Here is a 26,286-nt window from a genome sequence, read left to right as displayed (position 1 = left end):
TACGATGCGGCTAAACGTGGGCCGCCGTATTGAAGAACGTATTCAAATAACAATGCGGCTAAACGTTGATCCGGCGCATTACAAAGCGGCCCTGTGTTGTAATGCGGCCAGCCGTAATGTAATACGGCGGATTATACGATCCGGCTGCGACAGACACACAATTGTAATAACTCAACTGAGTTAAGTCTTCTTACTATACGCATCATGTTGTCACATAAGTTGTATAAGTGATCACGCGGAGCGGAGGCGCCAACAAAGTTTGGATGTGATGTATGTACGACAGACACTTTATTTACATACAGGGTGTCCCAAAAGTCAACGTCATCCCTTAAAGGGCTGATAGGTCAGCTCATGAGAGGCCAGAATGTCACAATATGACTTTAGTAAAAACTCGATAATTTTCGAGATATTGACACTTTTATAAATGTGCTGAAAATCGACACCTTGGATCAGTTTTTCGGGTGCCGCCGGTACAAAAATCCATATTATTAGAATTTGTTTGGTGTTGCATCACCCTGTATAGCCCTGCTATTGATCGCAGGCAAAAAAAAATCGAATAATGCTGTATGTTTAAAAAAAACACGGTTTTCAAAGTCATAAAAGGTAATCGTATTTTTTTATAAACAACTTTGACTCTACATACTGTAAAAAAAATATACCACGCAAACCTGGCACCTTATTTGAAAAGATTGCTCATTTAATGCAGTTTCCAAAATGGTATGAAACGTTGCTATTGTTTCAATTAACAAAAAAGTTATTGCTATTTTAGTACAAAACGACCTCGATGTAAAATTGTTTGAAGGAAATTTATCTGACTGAATTTATTAAGGGTAAGTCATGTTGGAATGAGTAAAAGTAAAATAGGTGGTGTGGCCGGGAGTGAGAAAAGAGACAACGTTGTCACAGTTAATAAAAAAAACGCATTTTGAGTATCTTTCTCGAAAAAAGTGGACTATAGCAACTCCACATTCCCCATAAATGTAGCGCATGGTAACGTACATTCCTGAGTAGTGCTAATGTGTGATATTGTACAAGTAAAACGCTTACACATGTACATTTTACACCCACAGTATCCAAAAAAGGGACAGATCATTAACATTACCTCTAATTACTTGTTATTTATTTTAAAGTTATTGTTAAACAAAACCAAACTCTCAAAATTATGATTATGACCATTAAGTAATGAGTATAATTTTTTGCTGATTATGTACTTAATATAATAATGTGGTGTTATAATTTTGAGATATAAAAATAAAAGTCTATAAATGTTTAAATAAGGTGTAAGAAACGCAAAATATGTTTTATAAGAGTTTGGTGAGTTTTTTCTTAGCTATTTTTGCGTCATCTATGTTGCCACGGCTGACCCCACCACCTATTTTACTTTTACTTATTCCAACATGACTTACCCTTAATAAATTCAGTCAGATAAATTTCCTTCAAACAATTTTACATCGAGGTCGTTTTATACTAAAATAGCAATAACTTTTTTGTTAATTGAAACAATAGCAACGTTTCATACCATTTTGGAAACTGCATTAAATGAGCAATAGTCCACTTTTTTCGAGAAAGATACTCAAAATGCGTTTTTTTTATTAACTGTGACAACGTTGTCTCTTTTCCCACTCCCGGCCACACCACCTATTTTACTTTTACTTATTCCAACATGACTTACCCTTAATAAATTCAGTCAGATAAATTTCCTTCAAACAATTTTACATCGAGGTCGTTTTGTACTAAAATAGCAATAACTTTTTTGTTAATTGAAACAATAGCAACGTTTCATACCATTTTGGAAACTGCATTAAATGAGCAATAGTCCACTTTTTTCGAGAAAGATACTCAAAATGCGTTTTTTTTATTAACTGTGACAACGTTGTCTCTTTTCCCACTCCCGGCCACACCACCTATTTTACTTTTACTTATTCCAACATGACTTACCCTTAATAAATTCAGTCAGATAAATTTCCTTCAAACAATTTTACATCGAGGTCGTTTTGTACTAAAATAGCAATAACTTTTTTGTTAATTGAAACAATAGCAACGTTTCATACCATTTTGGAAACTGCATTAAATGAGCAATCTTTTCAAATAAGGTGCCAGGTTTGCGTGGTATATTTTTTTTACAGTATGTAGAGTCAAAGTTGTTTATAAAAAAATACGATTACCTTTTATGACTTTGAAAACCGTGTTTTTTTTAAACATACAGCATTATTCGATTTTTTTTTGCCTGCGATCAATAGCAGGGCTATACAGGGTGATGCAACACCAAACAAATTCTAATAATATGGATTTTTGTACCGGCGGCACCCGAAAAACTGATCCAAGGTGTCGATTTTCAGCACATTTATAAAAGTGTCAATATCTCGAAAATTATCGAGTTTTTACTAAAGTCATATTGTGACATTCTGGCCTCTCATGAGCTGACCTATCAGCCCTTTAAGGGATGACGTTGACTTTTGGGACACCCTGTATACGAGTATACATATTATTATATTTACAGAAGCTTACACTCCCTGACCTAATAAGAAATATGGTATGAGTTTGAATGGTGTGGTTTGGGACGGGCGAGCTAATTTGATGTGTTTTTTGGTTTGAGATGTTCGCTCAATGTAGTGCGACTATATTTTTACTACATATCCTACATCCTTTTTTCATTTAGAGCTGTGCTTAAAATTATAATATTTTATCTAACTATACGAGCAGCCTTGATCACACAAATTCGATGCAATTCCAAACACCAAGTCAATAAATTAGGTAAAAAGTTGTCTCTGGAGAATTCCGGTAAATATTTAACCGAGCCACCGTGACCCCATTAACGTGATTGAGAGCTTACGTCAGGAAATGCACGTAAAGTGCAAGACTCGCTATAGCGAAACACCACGTAACCGCAATTCGCTTAGCAGAACCGGGGCCCCAGGGAGCGAAAGTCCTTACTTATGCATAATAGTAGGTACTTTTGAAACGTCAACTATATTCAAAGTGCTACCATATTCGGATAGTTTAAAGTTGTAAACTTAATAGCTAACGTTTATGTTAAAGTACAAAATGTATAGTCTGATGACTATTTTGAAAAGGTCGGATTGTATGTAACGAAAATTATGATGTTAAACGCCTTCCTTAGTAAGAAAGTGAGATAACAAAAAAAAACATTGGTTTCCTGTTTTGCTTCAAATATAAAAGGCAGTATAAAATAAATGTCTGTTTCCTTTCAGGAGAAAATGTTGAGTCGTGACGAGTTAGCTAAGTGACAGGTAATGCGTTGGTTACATTACTCACACATAACTGAAAGCTTACATTTTTACATTATAGCTTTATCTCACGGCGGCGTCATGCAACTGAGATTGAAGGAAGTCGTAGATGCAGCAAGGCATACCTTCTAACTTGGTAACATAGGTTGTTGTGGTGTGAAAATAATGGAAAACATGAAAGATAGTGAAAATTTATGTAACTACTAAATAATAAAATATGAAACTATCCAATTCACATACACACATAAAAAAATTCTACCCTCGTTATTGTCATTTTTATCCAACTTTACGACACGGCTAGCGTGCCCGTGCTCTATGTAAAATGGCTAGAAAAGCCGGTAGGTTTTATCAGCTAACTAGTTTATGCACAGCGCGGCGGAAAGAGAGTAAAATGCTGATACTGGGCTTTTACCGTAACTCAATTTGCGTACCTGTAAAGGTACGATTGTTTTTTATTGGATCAACTCCCGTTTCTTTAGTATAGCGTTAGTTACTGTTGGCTACGGTGTGCCTGTAGTTACCTATAGCTAGTCACAAGGTTGATATTACCGAAAGGCTATCTGTTAACTGTTGTGCGATAGCTATGGCTGTGGGGCCAGCGTGAGGGTTGCAGAATATTTAAACTTTTAATTTTCAGTTTCTTTATTGTATCTAGAAGTTGAAAATTGGCCCTCTATCTGTAACATTGGCTCTAGCATTCCTTGAAAGCCGGGCAGGTATGTAGCTCTGACCCCCTAAGCAAGGCAGTTTTACTTTTGCAACCATAAATGTGTAACTTTCTGTGTAAATGATACGTGATATGTGTAATGAACTTTCTGTGAAAATATCAGGTATTGGGTGGAAGTTAAAGAAGGCCGACGACAGAGTATTGTCTCACTGCTTGGGCCAAGTCCAGACGTGGACGGTGATGATGATGATATACAGGGTGATGATGATATACAGGGTGATGATGATATACAGGGTGATGATGATATACAGGGTGATGATGATATACAGGGTGATGATGATATACAGGGTGATGATGATATACAGGGTGATGATGATATACAGGGTGATGATGATATACAGGGTGATGATGATATACAGGGTGATGATGATATACAGGGTGATGATGATATACAGGGTGATGATGATATACAGGGTGATGATGATATACAGGGTGATGATGATATACAGGGTGATGATGATATACAGGGTGATGATGATATACAGGGTGATGATGATATACAGGGTGATGATGATATACAGGGTGATGATGATATACAGGGTGATGATGATATACAGGGTGATGCTGATATACAGGATGATGATGTTATACAGTGTTCGGTACCGACGAACACTTTAATAATTGTATGTGGGTAGGCTCTTATATTTGTATGTGGGTAGGTTCTTTTATTTTTGACAGTCTACTCAGTCGTTGGCAGCCTCTCGTCGGGTTATCTGCTCTTGTATTTCGGCGCGGTCTCGATATTCGCAATATTTGTATTTTCGGTTAAATATTACCAGCTGCTATTAGGCATTATATTTGTGTATACGATTATAAGTGGACATGTGATTTTGTGTGTGAGAACCTCAAGATTAAAACGGATTACTCAAGCATCGGGAGGGCCCTCCACGCCGAGCTTTGGACCTTGAACCATCACGTGAGCAAAAACCTATATAATATTTATTTTATTAAATATATTTATCCAACATACAGGGTATGATGATATACAGGGTGATAATGATATACAGGGTGATGCTGATATACAGAGTGATGATGATATGCAGGATGACGACGATATGCAGGGTGGTCGTACTCACTTGCTGTACCCCTTGAAGACGGTGGCGTAGGAGCCCTCGCCGAGCTGCTCCAGCTTGATGTACGCCTCCGATTTACCAAACGGGGAGTCCCCCTGCGGACAAGAAAGTATAATGTTATTCTACAATTTGGAATAGACTATAAAATAGGGTTTTATCATCAATACTTAGACACATGCTAAATTCAGTCCATAGGCTGTAAAAAGCCTTAAAAAATATAATCCATTTATTTATGATACAGATTTACTCTACTGATGCAATTCAGTCGATATAGAGCTCTTCTACAGAATAGATGCTACACAATACAAACATTATTTCGTACTCAAGATGTGAAGGGGGAAGAAGCCAGGCTCTGTTAAACAATTCATTTATTAACGACTTGCGCCTAAATTTGTCAGGTTAATACAGTTTTAGGAGACGGATTATTTCCTGAAATTTACAAAATGTTGTACATGTCATACTTGTCATGAATATTTCATGGGCTCAGTAGGAGCTAATCTTCATTGAAGTGTATGTTATTAGTCATTAATAAACGCTGTTTCATTAAACATTACAAAGAAACCACAATCTACAAACACTTCAGCCGTGTAATTTCTCTTTTATCTGTCGCTTACTTTGCACATCATCAGCCGACATAATGAGTCTAAACAACTCCTATTACTTTCAATTCATCCCATACACCCTCAGAACCGAAGTTGTATAATAGCATGCTTGTCTTCACAGGATAACGATGTTTGATGCCTTTGCCCTTTGTATGACTTTCCGGCGTCATCTATCACTTTACTGAAGCCATTGTAACTTGTAGGTACCATTATTTGTAGCAGTTCGGGAGAATGTGATTGATCGCGAAACCTGGAAAAACCCCCTGTAACTGCCTATCGATTGAACATCGCTTAGGCGACATATTTAAAAACCATAGTGGAACGCAGACCTCGTGTCTGCACTGTATAGCACGTTTAAAACTCATTGTGTTAAATTAAACTTGGGTCTTCAAATCATATGTTGCAGTAGATAACAACCTAATGATTCAATTTTCTATTTACTTATTTATGAAGGAAATCTTACAGAAAAAGTATTATATACCTATAGACAAAACACTTAAGGGAAGTATATTGTTGAAAGTCAATTACAAATTGCACTTATTATCAAAAGGAATATACATATTATTAAGTAGACCCACGTAATATCTACGTATTGTAACGTAGATATTTTGCCTGCTAACATACAATTCCGTCAAATGCACGCGTTTATCTTGGATATTAACCCCTGAACTCGAACTTCTACTACTATTGTAGAACTTCAGCTTTTAGTTCGCTTTGAAAATCGACTCCTGTAGGCTAAAGACCACTTGGTCTCAGAAGATTGAATCAGCTTTGTCTAATATTCAGTGACAGTTGGAATGAATGAAGCTAATTCCGAAGATATAAGAGTTTGAATGGGCTGAAACTTGTGGTCGTGTAGACGACGGAACTAACTAAAACTTGACATTATTATACAGTAAGGTCTTTACACATACAATGCATGATGAATTGTTGAAGTCTTCATAAATAATCTCATAAAAGTAATTTGAAGTTCATAAGCAGATTTGAATCAAGTTGCGCTAACGTTTGTGTCCTTCTAATGGTCGTTTTACACCTATTTCCGTCCAAATTCGATCACTCCATTTGGTGTGTAAATTCCTAATAGTATCGTTTGAGCCAACATGTGCTAACAAATCCATAGCTTGACAGTACCTTTTTATCCAGCACTTGACTGCTAACACCGTGATAGATTGGGTGGCCAATCCCAGTATGACAGATGTTGCTGAACGAAGGTTTGACAGTTTGTCGATTGTGGATCAATTCTAGATATAATATCCCACCTGAAATAGGAATAGCCTGTATGACAGCAGCTCCATTAATCAAAAGAAATGCTAAATCTGCTTTTTATGTATGTTTGACAATTCACATCCATCTACGTTTTTTGACTAAGTATTTTTGCTTTGAACAACAATTAGGTAAATATTAAATATTACCTGACTAGAAAGACTAGCTTAAATGGAACACACTGTACAGTAAAATAGCAAAATGCAACAATGCACCCTCTGATGAAACACATATTAAAATTTCGCAATGCCAAACCTTAATTTCCTGATCCAAAAATCCCCTGTATATATATTATTGGTTACGTCAACTTAATTATTCCAAACCACAATTTTTAAGTTCTGACAGTGCTTAAATTTTAAATCTATATCTTCACAATTGGCTCCAATACCCCCCAAAAATCTTCCACAGCCTCAACAATCCCACCCAGACCGGCAAGGCCCGACTTTGATGGATGCTCTGCGAGCGGGCGGTGGTGCTTGTACCCTGCCCTGATTGAAATCTGGGCCCGCGCTGATCGATGATTGGTCCAGCCCAAACGAGCTGTTTAGCTGCGGTTTTGTTTATTAGCTGCCGTGTGTAGATAACGGATTGGTTAGGTTAGGTCGGGTGTGGTGGATTCATTAAACGGTACTGTTTTGGATAGCTTTTAGACTTTAAGGGTATTAATAGCCTTTGCACAGGGATCTAGTTCTGTATAACACACAGACACTAACGTTTTATTTCTTTACTCATTCGTAAAATTTGTATATTAGTATAAAATTATGCATTTGCAGAGTTTATGATATAGGGCTGGCAAATTAGTTTGTATGAATTCAATATTTATTTACAAAAGCCAATTCCACCTAACTTTGTCACTTGCATATTCAGCTGCGTTTCAGTCCACACAGCAAGACACATAAGCAAATGCAATGTTATGGAACCCCCGACCCGTATGCACCGCGTGTTGGCCAACACACGCCGAGTTGCGCATTAGTGGAGTCAAATATTGAACTTAGCTTGGTATAGTATATGCTTAGGAGCGAGGGAGAGCAAGAAAGCGTACTAATGTTTAAAGGAGTTCTCTCGCAAATAGGATTTTATGAATACGCGATCGTAATTGTGTACTTTGGTGAAATTAACGTAGATTAAAAGGATGAATGATCATAAAAGCAATTTATATAATTGCATCTTCGATCATATATACGATAAATATATAATGAGAATTGCATATTCAAAAGCAACAAGTCCAAACTGTGTAATCAACATGAACTCCGAGTAGTTACAGTTAGTATTACTACAAGTTATTAAACTTGTAACACCGCAGTAACAAGTCGGCGGGTAACTGTTATATTCTAAGTGCTAAACTTAGTGCTGAGGCGGCACTTAAGCACGTGGCAGTAAAGTCATCTAAGCGACATTACGGCCGCGACAACCGGACGTGAAGTGGTCAAGGCGGCTCCAGGAGGGTCACTCTATACTGACGAGAAACGAACGAACGAGAGCTGCAATCGGCACGTTTAATACAACGAGATAAAGGCGAAGACGCGCTCCGAAACTTAGGTTTCCGTCTTAGAGAGTGATCCCCCAGTGTCGTATGCTGACATCACTGGTGCTTGTTGCCTTGTTTTTGCATTTAAAGCGTAATTTCGTCTAATGTGTTCGGTAAAGAAGATAGAACGAAATTAGTGCGATGTTAACGTCACAAAAGCGTTTAGGTATTTAGATTATTACTTGACAAAGAAAATATCTATTCAGTAGATATCACAATATGTCGGAATAAAAGAAACAGGAAGCTTTTGTGAACAAACAAATCTTGAAGCCTCATCTTGTTGACTTGTTCTCCTTGACTGTCCAGGGATGCCGCATGCATGATACACATATACGATGCATGATAGCCTATAGCATGGAAATGTCAGCAATAAACTCACCCCAAAGGCACTAAATCTCTTGGTCCTCCTATTGCTATTCTCCGGTCCCAGGAAGGCCTCGGACTTGGGCCGCGGCGGGCGCCGGGGCCGCAGCACCACGCGCGCGTCCTCGCGAGCTCCCTCGTCCAATAACTTGGAGTCAGAGGAGACGGACAGCTGTCTCATACCTGGTACTGGCCGCTGCCGCTCCATTCTCCTATATCCGTATGATGCTGTCACAAGAGTATCGCAATCAGGCGCATTTTCTCACCCCAGGCTATAACGTCTGTTGGTGCCGCTATTAGAGCGCATTTACTCACCCCAAAGGCTGTAAGTGTCTTGGAGCTGCTATTACAGTGAGGGCGCTTTGGATTCAGCACGACCAGGGCGTCCAGATATTATCATGATTCTGAAATGGCTGATCGTTCACTCTCTCCCACCTACGTCCTATACCGCTATCGCTTCAAACACAACTGCACTCACCCCAAAGGCACTAAATCTCTTGGTCCTCCTGTTGCTATTCTCCGGTCCCAGGAAGGCCTCGGACTTGGGCCGCGGCGGGCGCCGGGGCCGCAGCACCACGCGCGCGTCCTCGCGAGCCCCCTCGTCCAGCAGCTTGGAGTCTGAAGAGACGGAGAGTTGTCTGCGCACCCGGTATTCGCCGTTCTCGCCGCTGCCGCTCCATTCTGGAAAGAAGGCAACTGGTTAGAAATAAATAAATAAAATAGTTTTTGGATGTATACGCTGATTGTGTCATGTTATCCAAGTCATTGCGGCATAGCACTGCTAGACCTATGTTCAGCAATGCCACAGCAGCAGGGTCACACAGGAACATTAAAAAGAGATACGTCTGTCATGCATAGTGTGCAAGATAAAACGTATTAAATGTAAAAACCTTGTGTTTAATATGCACTTTGATTTGCATATATGAGATGTTACAATGAAACAATTAGGTAAACTCTGTTATACACCCTTAGGGTGACTAAGGGGAAGATGATAAAAAATATGTAAATAATGTGAAAAATTTAATCTCATCAGCTTCTACAACGTTATGGCACCGACGTAATAAATAAAAATTGCTTTAAACAAGCATGAAAACAGCGTGGACCGCCGACCCTCCCTGGGGGACACTCAGCGAGGAAATTAATTCAGAGAGGAAGAGAAAAAACAACGCTCTCATCGATATTGACATAGCAATTTCTCCGGTCGATGCTACGGCTAATACGCGTTACTGGCTATTAGCCGGCCATTATGAGATATAGCCGGGGCCGGGACGCTATGATGCACAACCGGGATGACTAATGTGCTTGATAAGGGAAGAATGTGAGTTATAGTTCACTATTAATGAATTATGAGCCAACGATAAGTAGTAAAGTCATCGACATCAAACCGAAAACCATCCAATCAAGCTATTGAAAGGAAATCTTTACAGTTACCGCTTGTGATGATAATTAATTTGAAGACCGCGTTGGGTACTAAATAAATTACTGACAAAGCTACATCAGAAAAGCCTAATTTATTGCCAGTCTCTGTATCGGAACAAGTGGGTACTTGCCATCATGAAAGGGAGACGTCGATGAAGCTTGAACACGATGGAAATAAATCATCTTTCATAGCATCTACAGATTTTAATATTTATAAGCTGTTTTAGTTTCCGCGCAGCCCGATAGATGTCTCTGACAGGTCTGTGGCACTACAGAATAAGCCTCAATTCTTCGGCGAACTTTCAACGTGAAGCTTTTAAAATTCATAGAAAAATATAAACGAGTTGTGAATTTTTAAAGCAGGTAAACTATACGAAAAATCAAAGGATTTCTCATATTTTGCAAACACTATTAGCAGTACTACAACGGAATATTTTTCAATAGGTACCGCAGCTCAAATACAGACCGCATCAGAATGCAGCCGGCAAATCGAAGCTGTATTTAAATTTGAAAGCGTTTAACTGCAGCTCTCCACGCTTTAACTTTCAATATTCGACGACGGATATTTCCTGAGTCCTAGAAGGAGGATGGAGACACAGAATACAATAGAATATTACTTAATTGGTACAAAAAACATAAAATATAAAATTTTATACAGTGGAAATTACACATTTTATAAGAAATTATTTGAATATGAGCATGTTAGAAGTCAAATTACCTACATTATGTACAGTATACCTATATACTAGTTATTATTCTGTGCTATGGTTATATTTTTCATGACAAACGTACAAATAGTTGTACAGACTTCGAAACCTTTTAAAAAGTGTTTCACATTGCTCGCTACGAGCATTCTTTCCCTTCTGGTTTATTAAATCATTCAATTCGTATTCATCAACGTCTATTCAACTGGGAGTAAAACTCGCTACTGAAAGAGTTGTAAATAGCTGATATTGATGATTTGGCCTTTGGGTATCCTACATCTACTGTCAGCATCTTATGAGTGGATTTATATGTTGACTATTGAAGCGCTATTTACTTGTACGATACTGAAAAAGCCGCAAAATAGAGATTTGTTTTTTGATCACTGCATAAATATTGAAAATACAAAATATTTATCAAAAGTGCATCCTCCAAGATAGCCTAGACATTAGCGTTTTCAAATTTGTTAACACTAATTTTTACATAATTATTTGTTTAGTGGCAATTAAGGCTCCCTTTAAACTAATGTTAACAAGAACCAAATACCTTTATACGGAAACGTTAATATTATTCATGTCCCTACATCATGCTCTCCACAACCCTAGTGCAGTCGAGATGCGAGTTCAATGTTAATTAACGGAAATGACTGAAATGACTGACGGGCGAGCGCAGTTAGTTCATTTAAATGGAATTGGTCACCGATGATTGACTTTTCTGTCCATTGAGCTGAGGCTCTATTTGGATAAGTGCATCGCGAGGGTCCAGTAGGTGGGGAGGCCGGAGGCTTTTACGCTTCATTACTAAGTGCCAATTTCGCCATAGTGGGTTAGAGTATAACCAGGGATTATTGCTTGACTTTTGAAAAGTGGGTGCAGCAATGCACCTCTGCCTACCCCGCAAGGGAGTACATTAGTACAAGGCGTGAGTGCGTGTTTTTTTGACACATCTGTCAAGAATTAAATATGGAGTTGACGTATAATTGATCAACCTTTCCCTGGTTACGATCTAAGCAACTATGGAGAAATTGTAGCTAAAGGTATTTGCCACGGAAGCGAATTATTATAGCAGAATTTCAGAATACACATGTTGGTTTTTCTGCGGGCATGTAGAAGCAGCGTTATGCTTCCTGGTACTTGAGATTACCATTAATTAATGTGCTTACTACCCTTGCATTCAATAAGTGTCAGGTAGCCTCGTACTTTGCAATAAAAAGGATACCTAATTGCGTTTCCGTACATTCATCGGCGATAGCTATCAATTACGTGGGTGGTCTGAAAAATTTCCGACCTAACATAGATACAAGATTTTTTTTCTTAAAATTTATTTTTATTCTTCTACATAGTCTCTCATATATGTAGTAATTAGGCGGCACCAAAACTCGGATTTATTGCGCCTAAACTGCGCCAACAGAGCATTGGAAATGTTCATTCGAACACGTCGTTGGTCTGACGTTAGCAAACGCGGCAGCCAACGCGCGGACAGCCTTCTCATGCCTAAATCTTGATTTAATATGTGACAAACACGATCTCTGGACATTTTCATTGCCTCTGCTATCTCTCTCACTTTAATTCGGCGGTCGTCTAACACCATTTGGAGAACTTTAGCGATGTTATCGTCAGTAGTTGCAGTTTTTGGACGTCCCGAACGTTCATCATCTCCGAAGCTCTTACGGCCACGTTTAAATTCGGCTGCCCAAAATTTTACTGTGGTAAATGACGGTGAAGAGTCCCCGTACACAGAATCTAACTCATCTTTGATTTGCGTAGGGGCATTCCCTTTCAAAAACAAATATTTTAAGACAGCTCGATACTCGATTTTTTCCATTTTCACAGAAATGCTCACATCGACTCACTCTAACGACTGTAAAATACAAACCGCTCGTCAAAAATGGCTGAAACTTTGAAGTGTTGCTGTCAAAAGATGCACAATTACATTCCCTGACTTTAATTGATGTGTGCTACCATCTTCACGTTGAGGTCGGAAACTTTTCAGACCACCTACGTATTTACAACTTGATTTGGCAAAAAAAAAAACTCTATTACATAACTGGTCCCTGTCCTTGCTTTATCAGGCACATATTCTATTATTAAAAATTCCAATAATTTTACTAACAACAGCCACCTACCACAACCACAAACCTTTGCCTCCCAACCTATGTACACACAAGCCGCTGCCACACTCATCATTTTTAATCCCCTTATCAATCGCGACGACAAAACGCGTCCATTCCCGCGCTGGCTGCGTGACGCGCCATGTGCGACCCGACGTGCGGGCGACACCCGAGAGGGTGACTCTTTACTGACGAAAAACGCACGAACGAGAGGTGTCGTTCGATCGGCACCTTTAATATACAGGGTGTGCCAAAAAGGGTATACTAAGCCGAAATCTACGTGTGCAGCATGTTATATCTAAGCCCGGAAATGAAATAAGAATGACAAAAATTCGCTAACATATGCCCTTTTCAACACCCTGTATAGAGATTGAGTCGTGGCTCGCTCAGAAACTTCGTTTTTCTAGTGTGACCCCGCAGTGGCTAGAACACTGGGGGCGGGATCTGGGTCAGCGGGGTAACGGTGGGCAGTGGCCGAGCCACCGACAGGTGAGGGGCCGTGAGCTGACGGGATTTGTGCTTATTGGATGTGACAGCTGTGACTGTAATGAGATACTCTTTACGTGTTTATATTGTATGCTTGCTTCCGTACATGAAAAACCACGGAGGTACTCTTTCCAGTGTTTCGGTGCGGGACCCGCATCCGTCTTCAACATCGAGCGCTTTTGATACAAGCTTAAGAGGATCACTTCCATAGATCTTAGTATTTACCTCAACATTCATCTAATTTTTCGCTCGTAGCGAAGATGTTTCTTATTTATACGAAGTTCTTTTCTTAGAATATACAGATCAGAAAATGATTGATATTAACAAGACAAAAAATCCATGAACCAACAAACTGCACAATCACAGGCTTCTGTAAAATTACATCTATTTAGGTATTCCTGTATCCTGTATACCTATGTATAGTCACCTCTGACTACCCCTTCGGGGATTACAGTCGTGAGCATACGTATGTTTGTATGTATCCTATTCGAAGCTCGCACACTGCCTAGCCGCCGCCCGAGGCGCGGTCCCCAGCGCCCGCGTGTGGATCCATATAGTAATAAATGGTACTACGGGCGATAGTCCCTACTTATTACTTGCCATTTTCCCCCAATATTACCCATTAGGGAGTTTAGGGGCATGTCGGAGGTATTTTTTATTATTTATTCGGGTCGGTATATTACTGTTATTTGAAGAGAGGCGCGCCGCGGTAAAGGGTTGAGGCATTTAAGTTTGATATTTTTTATTTGATGATAAGAGTTTGTCACCCGAATACTTTTCATTATTTTTATTTATGAATAACAAGCTTCGATCATATAAAAAGCCTACATATATTTTACAAAATATATCCTGAAAAATATGAAAAGTATCTGCGAAACCGGATGGGGTCAATATTTCAGCTGTCGCCAGGCCAGGCCGAACAACAGCGGTGTCAACCACCACATTAATTACAATTAGAGGTTTGCACACCGCACGTCATGTCACCCCGCCCATTACTCCCTCCCAGTGGACAGTGGGCTCGTAATAATATTTTATGACTATCGCTTTTTGATGATAGTGTACGGCCAGTTATAGTTCTGACCGCCGTAAATAGTTATAGAGGGGCTAAGCTGGCGCGTAGCTTTATATACTTTATGCACTGATTTTGTTTCTAAAAATTAGGATATGCTGTGTTTATTTATTATTTTTCAGAGGTTAACTAAAGCTTGTTAGTATACCTACTATCAAATCCATCATGGAGGCCGGTGGCCCTAAAGCTAAGACTGCTTGCAGCCGCGCGGTACAAACCCTTATTCGCACGACGAATGACAAGATATTTGATTGAAATAGGTCACCATAGATCCTCGTCAATACATGCATCTAGTCTAAACACAAGCTTGACAGCAGAGGCAACAAATAAAGAATAATTCAACATCAATGTTCCCACTTTTATACCAATGTATGTACATAACATTACGGCGACTGTACAGCACATTATACTGTATCCACGCGACAAAGTCTGCGCTTTATTTACGAACCCGTATTTCATCGGCAGACACTTTTTACGCCGGCCGCGCAACCGCAACAAATTTTGCGCTCAGAGCCGCCGCGTTGCCAAATTAAAATGGACAGGCGTCTTTCCTTCGGAAACAAAGCGGCAATTAGCTAAAACGTGTACCGTTCAGAAGTTTATTTTCGCTGGAAAAGTAATAAATTTCATGTATACTCGTTGTTAGGCCGTTAATTTGTCAGGCTTCCGAACTTCATTATCAATTTAAAAAGAGGAGTTACGTTTGAAAGGTTAAGTTGTTTGGGCTGTCTCTTTTATTTGCCGGTCAAATTTTTCCCCTGTCGCGTCTCATTTGCCTTTCAGTCCGTACCGTCAGTAGTAAAAGTTCTCGGTGGAGAGTAACTCAATCTATCCTCTATTTGTTTTTATCCTGCACGTTTCGGGACTCGCAGGTAAGTGGGTGTAGGTCCCGAGACGGGGCATTAGGAAATGAGGAGTAGTTTCCCTTTGAAGTTTTAGACAGACTGTCTGTAAATTTATGTCGGCTATGACTTGATTACACTCGGTCAATAATGTTATTTTATATTACAGAGCGTGACCCGCTCTGTAATATAAAATAACAATCCAATAGTTAACACCCTTTAAAGGCGAAGCGAAACCTGCGCGAAAAAACTGGTCTTGTACTCGTATATTTAAAAAAAACCCCCGCCAACCCCCATTCACATCACCATAATTTGCACTCCACAATCAACCAATCAGTCAGTCAGTCAATCGAATGACTGTATCGAGTGGAAAACTCCCGACAGCAAACCTGAATGGCCCAGCAATTGGTTCCGTCGGCGCATTGTAGCGGAGGCATTGTCTGCGGAACCCTGATCACTGCCGATCGTTCATTCACACTCGCGCTTTAGTCCCTCGATCACCTGGCTATTAATCCTTATGGACTTAACTTTAGTGGTGAAATTTGCGAGATTGTTAAGATAAAGGAAGACAAGTTGATGTGGACAGAGGGAACTATGTGTCGTCCTTCGTTATCAGTTTATCACGAACTTATGTATTTGCATATCAGTATTAGTAGCCATTTAAATTTGGAAAAAATACTGTTGAACAACAAGTTCAGTACAAAGTTTGTGATTCCGTGCCGTGGGAATCGTTATGGGAATATAATGGATAGGATAATGGAAAGTAGTGAAAGGATAATTAAATTAATTAGTAATTGTATTACTATTAGTAAAAAGTATTACCTTGCGCAAGTTTAATGACCTTAGAAGTCACATTAAAATACCCCACTGTGACTGTCACTTTCCACGTGAAAGATTATAAGAAATCGTATAGGTAGAAGTATTCTTAGTTAAGTATCTGTAGAATAATAGGTACCTAGTCTCCTAATGTAAAAATTCCTGAAGGAAGTGCAATTAAATGATTAAATAACTACAACATTACTTAAAACATCATCTACAAAAACGCTCCCGGCGCCACTCAGCACTATCACATACACTTGAGTTCCGACAGCTCGTAATTACCGATCGCGCGCGACAAATACTCGGAAGTAATTACTCTCGGAATAATAAATATTAATTCGCGCTGGCGCCCCGCGAGCTCGACAGCGGACTGGCCATGCCGCGAGAGACATTACTCTATTAACTATACAGGTGTTGGAAAATTGGTAAACAGGGTGTTGCAAAAATGGTAGTAGTTACTAAGCCGAAAGGGTGACGCGGGGGGTCATTCTAACAACTTTTGGAAAATCGTGAAAAAAAACTTTTGTATAAGGCTAAAGGTATATAAATAGGTTCGTTATTATGAATAAAATATTTTTTTAAATTCGAAAACAAAATAAAAAGTCGCAGTTAACGGGAAGAAACATCAAAAATAGTTTACGAATTTTAATACGTCGTATAAATTAAGGTTAGCAGAAGAGCCCCCGAAGTCTTTCGGCTTAGTACAGTCAGGTGCAGATAAACCTGACCCCCTGCATTTCAAATAGAAATTCTTACTACGCAAAGCCGGTGTGACGTATGTTGCGGTAGTGCTCGTGTCTATAGACAGATATAGAACTATTTTAATATTCTCCTATTTATATCCATCATTTAGATAATATCCATCATTTACACAAACTAACGAATTCATAGAACAATAATATTATGAAATACAAATTTTAAATTCTTTTTGTTTTTCATCTGGGATCGAACCCGCGTCGCAATTATCCGCAAACCAACCATTTGCCCGCTACGCCACGAAGCTTGTTAAACTCGTTTGCAAAATAGTGAATATGTTGCGGTTCATTAGCAAAAGTATAATCTATGTAGTGATAATTGTTTACAATATGAAATATTATAAGCGCAGAGGGTATTTTGAATTTATTTCTCAATTGAAATTGTAGACTTGAAGAGAATGTTTTGTTGCATTGAGATGGGTTTTGTTAATTCCATCTGATTTATATTTACGTATAATACACATTATTAATTTGTTATCAACATTATTAATTTGTAACGATGACAAACGAATTTATTAACAAGGTCATTGTTAATTGAGTTAAGTGCCAGGACATCATTGGGTTCGTATTTTCTCTTTATAATTTTATTGGTTACTTTATATAAGTATTATTGGTTTTCATTTATTTTACTTATAGATTATCATAATATACTTTTTACACTATAGTAATAATGTCACAATTATTATATTTATTAAGGCATGATCAAATTATTGTTTTTAAAGGTTACCGAAGATGGATGTCCTATAATGGGCCCTGAAGAACTGTTATAAAATAGCTAAACGCATGACAAGAATCAATTTGAGAATTTTAAAGATGATGTTATGGTTGCTGTTTGCATTGCGTGAGAAATATCTTCTACACGATAACACCACAACTCGCATTGAAGAAATGGAACATTATAACTATGTTATTATACGTTTAGTAGGTATTTAACGGGTCTCCAGTTTAAGTATGAGTAAAATTTATTTAGTAACTAGTAAGATAATTGTTCATACTGTTAAGATAATTGATTACATATTTATAAGTAATTAGTAATAAAATTGTTGCTTATTTATAATGTAATTGTAGAACAACAAGAGATGTAAATTGTGAAATTTAGTAACATGTTGGTTCTCTTTGTTGTAATTCTACAATTTTTGAATTTGTTTACTTTTGTTCATAATTATTCTGCATACAGACTAATAATATTTACTTGTTTAGTGAAATAAAGCTTTTTTTTTCTTATATATTATATTTTTATTTTATTTCCTGTTCATATTGATAAAGATAGTCTAAAATAACCTATCTATAATGATTAACAAAGAAAAACATAAAAATAAATTTTAAAAGTCACTCCTTCCAGAGATTTGAACTCTGGACCTCCATATTGAAAGCCGAATACCTTAACGATTAGACCACACCGTCAAGTAGTTAAACTGGTGAAAAATGCAATCACTTCGTATCACACTGAGCTGGCTTGCAATAGTTAAAAGTGAACAACACAGGTTTTAACATTCTGGCATGAACTTTATGAAGCTAGTTCCAATATTTGATTTAAGATGGCGCTTAAACTAATAAAGGTCGATATTTAGCGCCATCTTTTAACACACACACAGAAGTCTTAGTAACGAAACAAGGTTTATGTAGTTCAAGGTTATTTTATATAGGTGGCGCCTAAGTGGGAGGGTTGTAGTTATAGCTATATAGGGGTGTCAGGAGTTCTTGACCTTCACTGTACACCACTTTTGCAACACCCTGTATAACTGTGCATTATGCATTGTTGATGCTAATGTGTCGCTCTGGATGACGCTCGCTGGACCAACTTCGTTAAAGGATACGTAATAAGTCTGCGGACAGTGGGTTTTGTTAAACTCCAGTTGTATGTAAAAAAATTGATTTGTTTTACTATAACTGTACCTAATGATGTTGTTTTGTATTTGTGAGTAAATGATGTGTCTATGTCTTACTCTAGGTGGCGTATGGCGTGTGCCTCGAGTATTTTTGATAAGAAGGATGCATAAATAAGCACAACTACACATTTCAAATGTCTATTATTTCCTCTCCTTCCGATTTGTTTGAGAGTCATAAAAGTACAAACATAGAATTACTTAATAATCATAATATCATTCTTTTTTCATACTCTTTTTTCGGCTGACCTCCTACATGCATTTGTTAAACCAACAGCTTATCGAAAATGAAACAGTCCGCCGGTAAGTCCCCACCACACCCGGCTGAGTCCAAGCCTCGGGGGTTACTCTACCTATACAAACAACTAACCAGACCTGTCTTGCACCCAGTACGTTTAATGCAAGGAACTGCCTCTGTGGTCTAGTGGTAGAAGCTTCGCTTCATGACCCAGGGGTCCCGGGTTCGATTCCCGGGTGGAACCATCAATTTGTGTTTCTAAATTGTGGTTCTAAGTTTGGTTAGGACATAGAAGGCTGATCACCTGATGTCCGAAACAGTAAAAACGATCCATGCTGTCGGATGGGCATGTAAAGCAGTCGGTCCTGCGCCTAGCTCTCTCCAGTCGTGTCGGTCAATCCGTCCCATTGGGCTATGAGAGTGATGGAACAGAGAGTGCCCCTGTGTACTGCGCACACACTTGGGCACTATAATCTACTCCTGCGTAGATGGCTGATCTCAATTGAGATTGGCCGCCGTAGTCGAAATTCGGCTAGGAGGACATTATAATGCAAGGAAATACAGTAGATTTCAGATCATAAATGCTCCGAAAGTTAGTTTTTCCTTAGCTAAAGTGACCCCGTTGCCCGCAAACAGAGCCGGAGATATTGCTTGTTTATTCATTCATGTTGTTTAGAGAGGCCATCCCCGCTACGTGCGGTTATAAAACTGCATACGTTATTATGCATGTATGTATGTGTATATAAAATGTTTGTTGTCTGTCTGTGCTGAGTCACCGGTCGGCGGTCCCGCAGGATGTAGGGTAGCCATTGGGCAGGCGTGACCGTTGTTGTATACTTTGGATTTTTATATTTTTTTAAAGCAGCTACGTAAATAAATAGTGTATTAGATCTAAGTACGAACCATGCAACAAAACTAAGCATTGTAAATTTAAATAATATACCTAATAGACGAACTGTACTAAGGCCAGTTCATCTGTAAAAAAATAGTACGTATAAATGCATAGGTACTATTTGTAGAATATTTATTAACATGTTAATTTTAAGCTCATTATGCTGAAATATGTTCTTTAGTCTAAATCAGTGTTTTTCAACCTTTTTCATGACGCGACCCCCCTGGTATTCAAAAATTTTTCGCGACCCCCTTGACCCTGCGGTTTTTTTTAACATGAAGGTATGTAAAAAGGGGCCAATTTTTTTTGGGTTTTGTTTTATTGGCTACCATTTAAATGGTCCTAAATATAGTCAAACTTTCTTATTAGTTATGTTAAATACAGGGTGTAGCAAAAACGGTATACTAAGCCGAAACCTACATTTGCATCATGGTTTATCTAAGCCCGAAAATGAAATCAGAATTTCAAATCTCATGAAAATAAATACCCTTTTTACAACACTCTGTATAATTCAATTCTGTTATTATTAATTCTTCACTTTGTAAAATCTGAAGAGTTAATAATTTAGATGTTATTTTGAAAACCTTTATATTTTAATAAAGTACTTAAATATTATTTATTATTATTTTCTGCACTCATTGGAAGCAAACATGACCTGAATCAATCACAAAACCTTTTCCAATTTAATAATTTACGGTGGGAGGCAAGATGAAGTAAGAATAGACTCAAGCTAATTGTACTCTTCTTCTGTATGTATACATCAACACAAGATTTCTCATGAAAACTACAGATTAAGGCCAGATTTAGTAGTAGTTTGTTTGAAAAATCCATGCTCGTATGGATGGAGTAAAATGCTTATGATCATTGATCTATCTAATAAAGAAATATTAATTATCTTTATGTTTTTGTTTCACTAAATTACCCAGTTTTTTCGGCCTGTGGCGACCCCCCTACAGAAGCTTCGCGACCCCCCAGGGGGTCGCGACCCACAGGTTGAAAAACACTGGTCTAAATTGTTGAGCTGACTTCGTACGCTCATTTGTCTTATATACTTTAGAAGACAAAGCAAAACAATCGCCTCTATCCTGGATTACTGCTCAAGTAGGTCAATAAATCCTAGACCTCCGACCGAATAACCTAACCTAACGTTCCTCTCCTACAGTCTAGCTCCCATTTTCTTAAATTGTAATCTACGACCCACGTTGGTGTACGTGCTACCCTATTATCCCTTTTTTATTGGTGCGGAACAAAAAAAAGTTTTATTCCAAGAGGGTTTTCAGCCCGGCATGCTCCAATAGCGAAACCAAGGAACGTTACTGCTCCTCTTAACAAAATCTACTTCTAGCAGTTCACAATTTTATTAGTTCTAGAGCAGGTAAGGATAAGGAGAAAAGTTCACGATATCTCTCTCTAGCATTCTATGTCCGAAAAAAGCTTCAGTTACTACGATTCGAAATAAAAGAGTTGTACAAATGGAGTGTTAATTGTTGAGATGTTTTTATACACTGACACTCCATCTAGTTTGTATTAAAATATCGTTGAAGCTGTCCAAAATATCCGTCAAATAGCCACACAAACAATGCCTCGCGCCCGCCCGTTCAGCTTTCAGCGTAAACACTGACATGTGTGTGTACGCTCAATCCGATTGTTTATTTACACACGCTCTGAACAATTCACTCGTTCGCTGTCATGTGTATATTATGTATACATATTTATGTACTACGATATTTGAGGCTATCGATAATTGTAGGACATACATATTACGAGCTACTGCTGTTGTATTTCGTGGCTACCTTAGTTTAAAATAAAAGGTTATAGATTTAGAGCTGGTCATGTAGGGTAAGAAACTTGGCCTTGTCTTGGCAACGTTTAGATGAAATGTTTTTGTGGGATAACTTTTTATGGATGTAACAAATTAACAATATAACATTACTATCAGGAGTTGTTGTTTAGTAGGTAAGCCATGCATTGACCTTATCTAAGTGTAAACTCCACCCTGAACCTAAGGGTCTGAAAGCAATTATTTTAATGAAGTGCCTGGGGATAAACTTCTGTGTAATTAATCTAAGTGACCTTTTGTTAATATCACGCCAACGCTAAATATTAGCTTTACTTTAATTAGGTATTCTAATTATTTTACATACGTACATCATTATTATAAAATAAATAAATAAATAAATATGTGGGTACATCTCACACACGGCCATCCGACCCCAAGCTAGGCAGAACCTGTGTTATGGGTGTCGGACAGCTGATATATCTACACAAATACATAGATAGATAGATACTAAATATAAATATCAACACCCAATCTATTATGTATTGGAATGAGGCGAAAAGCAACCATCGCAATTAGTTTATAACTTGACTTATTTATTGAATCGAAACAGGATCTATTTATGAGCATTTGTGACTATTTTATGGCCCTATATTCTTCGATTGTGTCCGTGTGCATTGGAATGTGATTGGCTTAAGACGATTGGTAATAATATAACAAATTCTATCACAATAATTATAACTATGTACGAAAATACATAAACATGGCAACACACGAAGGGTTGCTCAGCAAATTAGTTAGTCGCTCAGCAATCATAAAACTCCTCGGCGAAGTTATATTAATATTTGATGAGTTCGTAAACAACAGCCACGACTAAAACGAGAGTTCCGTATTCCTCCTGTACCTATAGCAGATTATACGAATGTTATTCAAACAAACTTCTCTTCGCTTTGAATATAATCCAATATCAAGAGTTAATTATAAAAGTGTTTAGGTATCTTGAATAAATTATTACTTTCGTTTGATGTTGTTCAGTCAGTAAAATAGATAAGCACATGGGCTTCCGACGTATTGATGAGATTATTTCCGGGTGTTATATCTTGGCCTCGTGGCCTCGTGGTGGCTTGGATAGATGAATCCTGTATGAAATTTGTACAGACCAGCTAGCAAGGCAAGCTATATTATTTTGATTAAATGCAGATTTTATATTAATTAATTTATAATCAATATAATAAAGTTTATAGGGAAAATCAGACAAACCCTAAAATATATCTAGTTTACCACCGACTCGCTAAGAAAAGAAGATTATGTGTTATTCGAAATTTATTTACGAGGTTCTATCTGGGATATTATTATGTCCTGTGTCCTAACTATAGTACCTATATTACAGCTTAGCCCTGTTGTTCACTAGAAACACGTGACGAATTTGCACGGGAAATTATTTTGAAATCGGCCAAGCATCTACCATTATTCCAAATTGGTAAAGATAGGAATATTTATCGTATTATTTCGTACCGCCACGTGCGGAAACCACGACCCACTAATACGATAAAATAAACTAATAACACACAACAAGCTACAATATTCAATTCGGCAGTCCGCGATACAAATACAACCCTCGAAGCCTATTGTTATGGAAGTTCGGCGACCCAATAACAGGGCAAGTACACTCTTCAGAATATAGAATAACTCTAGAAGAGCCATTCTATGAGAAACAAAGTTACGCCATTTTCACATAATGAGAATTACTTTCGTGCCTATATCTATCATCACTATGATAATTTCTTCATTATTTATGTGCAAAAGTTCCAGTGACAATAGTACCACATTACTCCTAAACTTAATTGAAGTCGGTACATTTAAAAGCGCATCAGAATATTATTTGGTGGGTCTACATTTTGTAAATGGAACTTTTTCATTTCTCGTGAGTGTAAAATGCCCTTTCTGGAGTTATTCTTCATTCCTTAAATATAAACCGGCACTCGCTTCCATGGTAACGGAAAATTGGAGGCCTTTTTACGTACGTATCTATTTTCAGTCGAGCATTCTTAGAATTTATTAGAATATTTCGTAAATACACCTTCTTTCATGTTACCTTAGTGACTGTCGTGGAGTAAATAATAAAGACGAGACGGTCTATAACGTTTATAACAATTAAAATATTCCGGGCGACTAAATACAGCCTCAAACGAAATAAACCTCTTAATTAAGTGTTTATCGGTCATTATTATATTGGACAAAGGACAAGAAGATACTTAACCCCTAAAATATGTAATAATATCCCCCTATTGCGATCTACCGACAAATTTTGTAAAACTACATTAAAACTTAAATTAAAAAATATTTTTTTTTTAATTCTGAAACTTAACATCTAAATTATACCATAAAATTCCTTCATATTATATATCAACTGTACCATTAGTTTAATTATTTATAAATTAAATTTAATATAATAAGTGTCAGTACTTAGTTTTTAGATTAGAACTAAGAGCGTCTGCCAACAAACTGTTACGCAGTTTGGCAGAAAAAAAATTGTATTAGCCTAAGTTTTTATTATAAATAAAAGTCTTTAAAAAAAAAAAAAAAAAAGTTTACTTTTAATCGTTAGCAAAGATTCGGGGTTAGATGGTTTTTGAGGAAGATTCTGGGAAAACAATCCGATAATACGATAACGCCGAACAATATTTACCAGCTAAACAAACCATTGTGTTCATGAAGTGGGGAGTTTCCATGCCACAAGTGAGCGTTTAAACATTACAATAGAACTTCCAGTAATTTTAATTTTATAGGGGCGCTTTGATAGGTTGTTCGGTATATTTTTAAGTACATACTCTTAGAGAGGCCAAATTACATGGTGTTATTTTAGCCAACCTATGTACAATTATTAGAACCAACAGAGCTAGCAGAATATACACTGCCTCGTATAGAGCTTTGTAATAGGTACCCGAACTTTTGTTATACCTACCTTAGACGACCGAATGGCGTAGTGGTTAGTGACCCTGACTACTGAGCCGATGGTCCCGGGTTCGATTCCCGGCTGGGGTAAATATTTGTTTAAACACAGGTATTTGTACTCGGGTCTTGGGTGTTGATATTTATATTTATATTTAGTATCTATCTATCTATGTATTTGTGTAGATATATCAGCTGTCCGACACCCATAACACAGGTTCTGCCTAGCTTGGGGTCGGATGGCCATGTGTGAGATGTCCCCACATATTTATTTATTTATTTATTTATTTATTACCTTAGAAAACTAACAAAACGTCAATGTTACAATGCGTTTTGTTTGAAGTTATGAAGCTGACCGGAGATGCTGAGGAGAACCAGTATAAATGCGTTTGTGTGTAGAATTACTATCATATATCCTAATGAGCAAAACAAAATTTCCGTCCAAACAAATATTTCACTACCCACTCACCATAATGCTCGTCCTTATCATGAGGTATGTTCCCGTTGGGCTCGAGCCGGTCGAGGCACTCCTCCGAGTAGCCGTTGTACGCCAGCTTGCCGCGCCCCGAGCCGTTCTGCCGCGCGCGGCACTCGGCCAGCTCCGCGTCCGGCTCGTCTTTTGTTGCTGCGACAATGGAGAAGACATACATTAGAAACGTAAGCATGGGGAGACCAGAAGGGCTAGTATGGAACGCATTTAAGACGTGACAAACCTTGTCTGTCGTGCTCGCTCTTGAGGCTGCGCGATGTGAGTGAGCGCGATGCAAAACTTATGTCACGTCTTAAATGCACCACAAGCCCAGATGTGGGACACAGTTTTATTATAAAAATGCACACGACTAATCCTCAAAGGGATAGTTAGAACGTCTCTCAAGCGAGTCACCCGCTTTTCGCTGTCGTGATTGGTGCCGAGTCGTATCGCCAGCGACACAGTTTTATGGCTACATCAAAAAACATATTACACATGCAAAGGTAAGTGTTAGAAGTTTTGCGCAAAACTAGCAAAGTGAACACTGTGGATAATAAACCGATACGCAGCGGCGCTAACATAGTCAACGGCAAACAGTTTGCGTACTGGTAACGCAACCTGGCTGCCTGTACCCTGTCCTTCCAAACGCCCGTGCACTAGAAGGGTAAACAACTGAGCAGAGACCAACTTTCTCAACTGGATAGGATCCAGATCCAGACAAAACTATTTCCATCACAATCACGTTACATTTTATTTTTGAGTAAACACACGGAAAGCTGCAAAGAGCCCTGACATCCTGGAAATTGCGTAATCATAGAGAATACCTGCCGGTACTCGAACAAGGAATAAGATATAGGATTGTAAAGGCGCTTCGTGCACATTTGAAATCGGATTTTGCAGGAATTCCGTTTCCTTCAGCGTTCCCCTACTAAGCATTATTATACTAGCTACATGTAGGTACTTACATCCACTGTAAACTGTTTATGTTGGTCTAATAAAGCAGTTATTCATAAAAGTAATTAAACAATAATATTAGTTTTTTATCACTGTCGCAACCTCGGCTTTT

The 26,286-nt window shown here is 38.1% G+C and overlaps 1 protein-coding gene across 10 annotated transcripts in view; it reads right to left on the bottom strand.

Moving 5' to 3' along the window:
• The window catches only part of LOC105386248 (cyclin-dependent kinase 14), an 81,126-nt gene that overhangs the window by 8,997 nt on the left and 45,843 nt on the right, over window positions 1–26,286 (bottom strand). For all 10 annotated transcript variants that reach the window (XM_048631823.1, XM_048631828.1, XM_048631822.1 and 7 more), the window contains 3 exons: window positions 25,221–25,376; window positions 9,283–9,485; window positions 5,052–5,143 (listed from right to left, as the gene is read on the bottom strand). In XM_048631823.1, coding sequence (XP_048487780.1) covers window positions 5,052–5,143; window positions 9,283–9,485; window positions 25,221–25,376 — 451 coding nt within the window. The remainder of the gene's footprint in view (window positions 1–5,051; window positions 5,144–9,282; window positions 9,486–25,220; window positions 25,377–26,286) is intronic.

Source organism: Plutella xylostella, chromosome 29 (genome assembly GCF_932276165.1).
Source record: "Plutella xylostella chromosome 29, ilPluXylo3.1, whole genome shotgun sequence".
Taxonomy (NCBI): Eukaryota; Metazoa; Arthropoda; class Insecta; order Lepidoptera; family Plutellidae; genus Plutella; species Plutella xylostella.
This window is presented reverse-complemented; position numbering and strand designations above follow the sequence as displayed.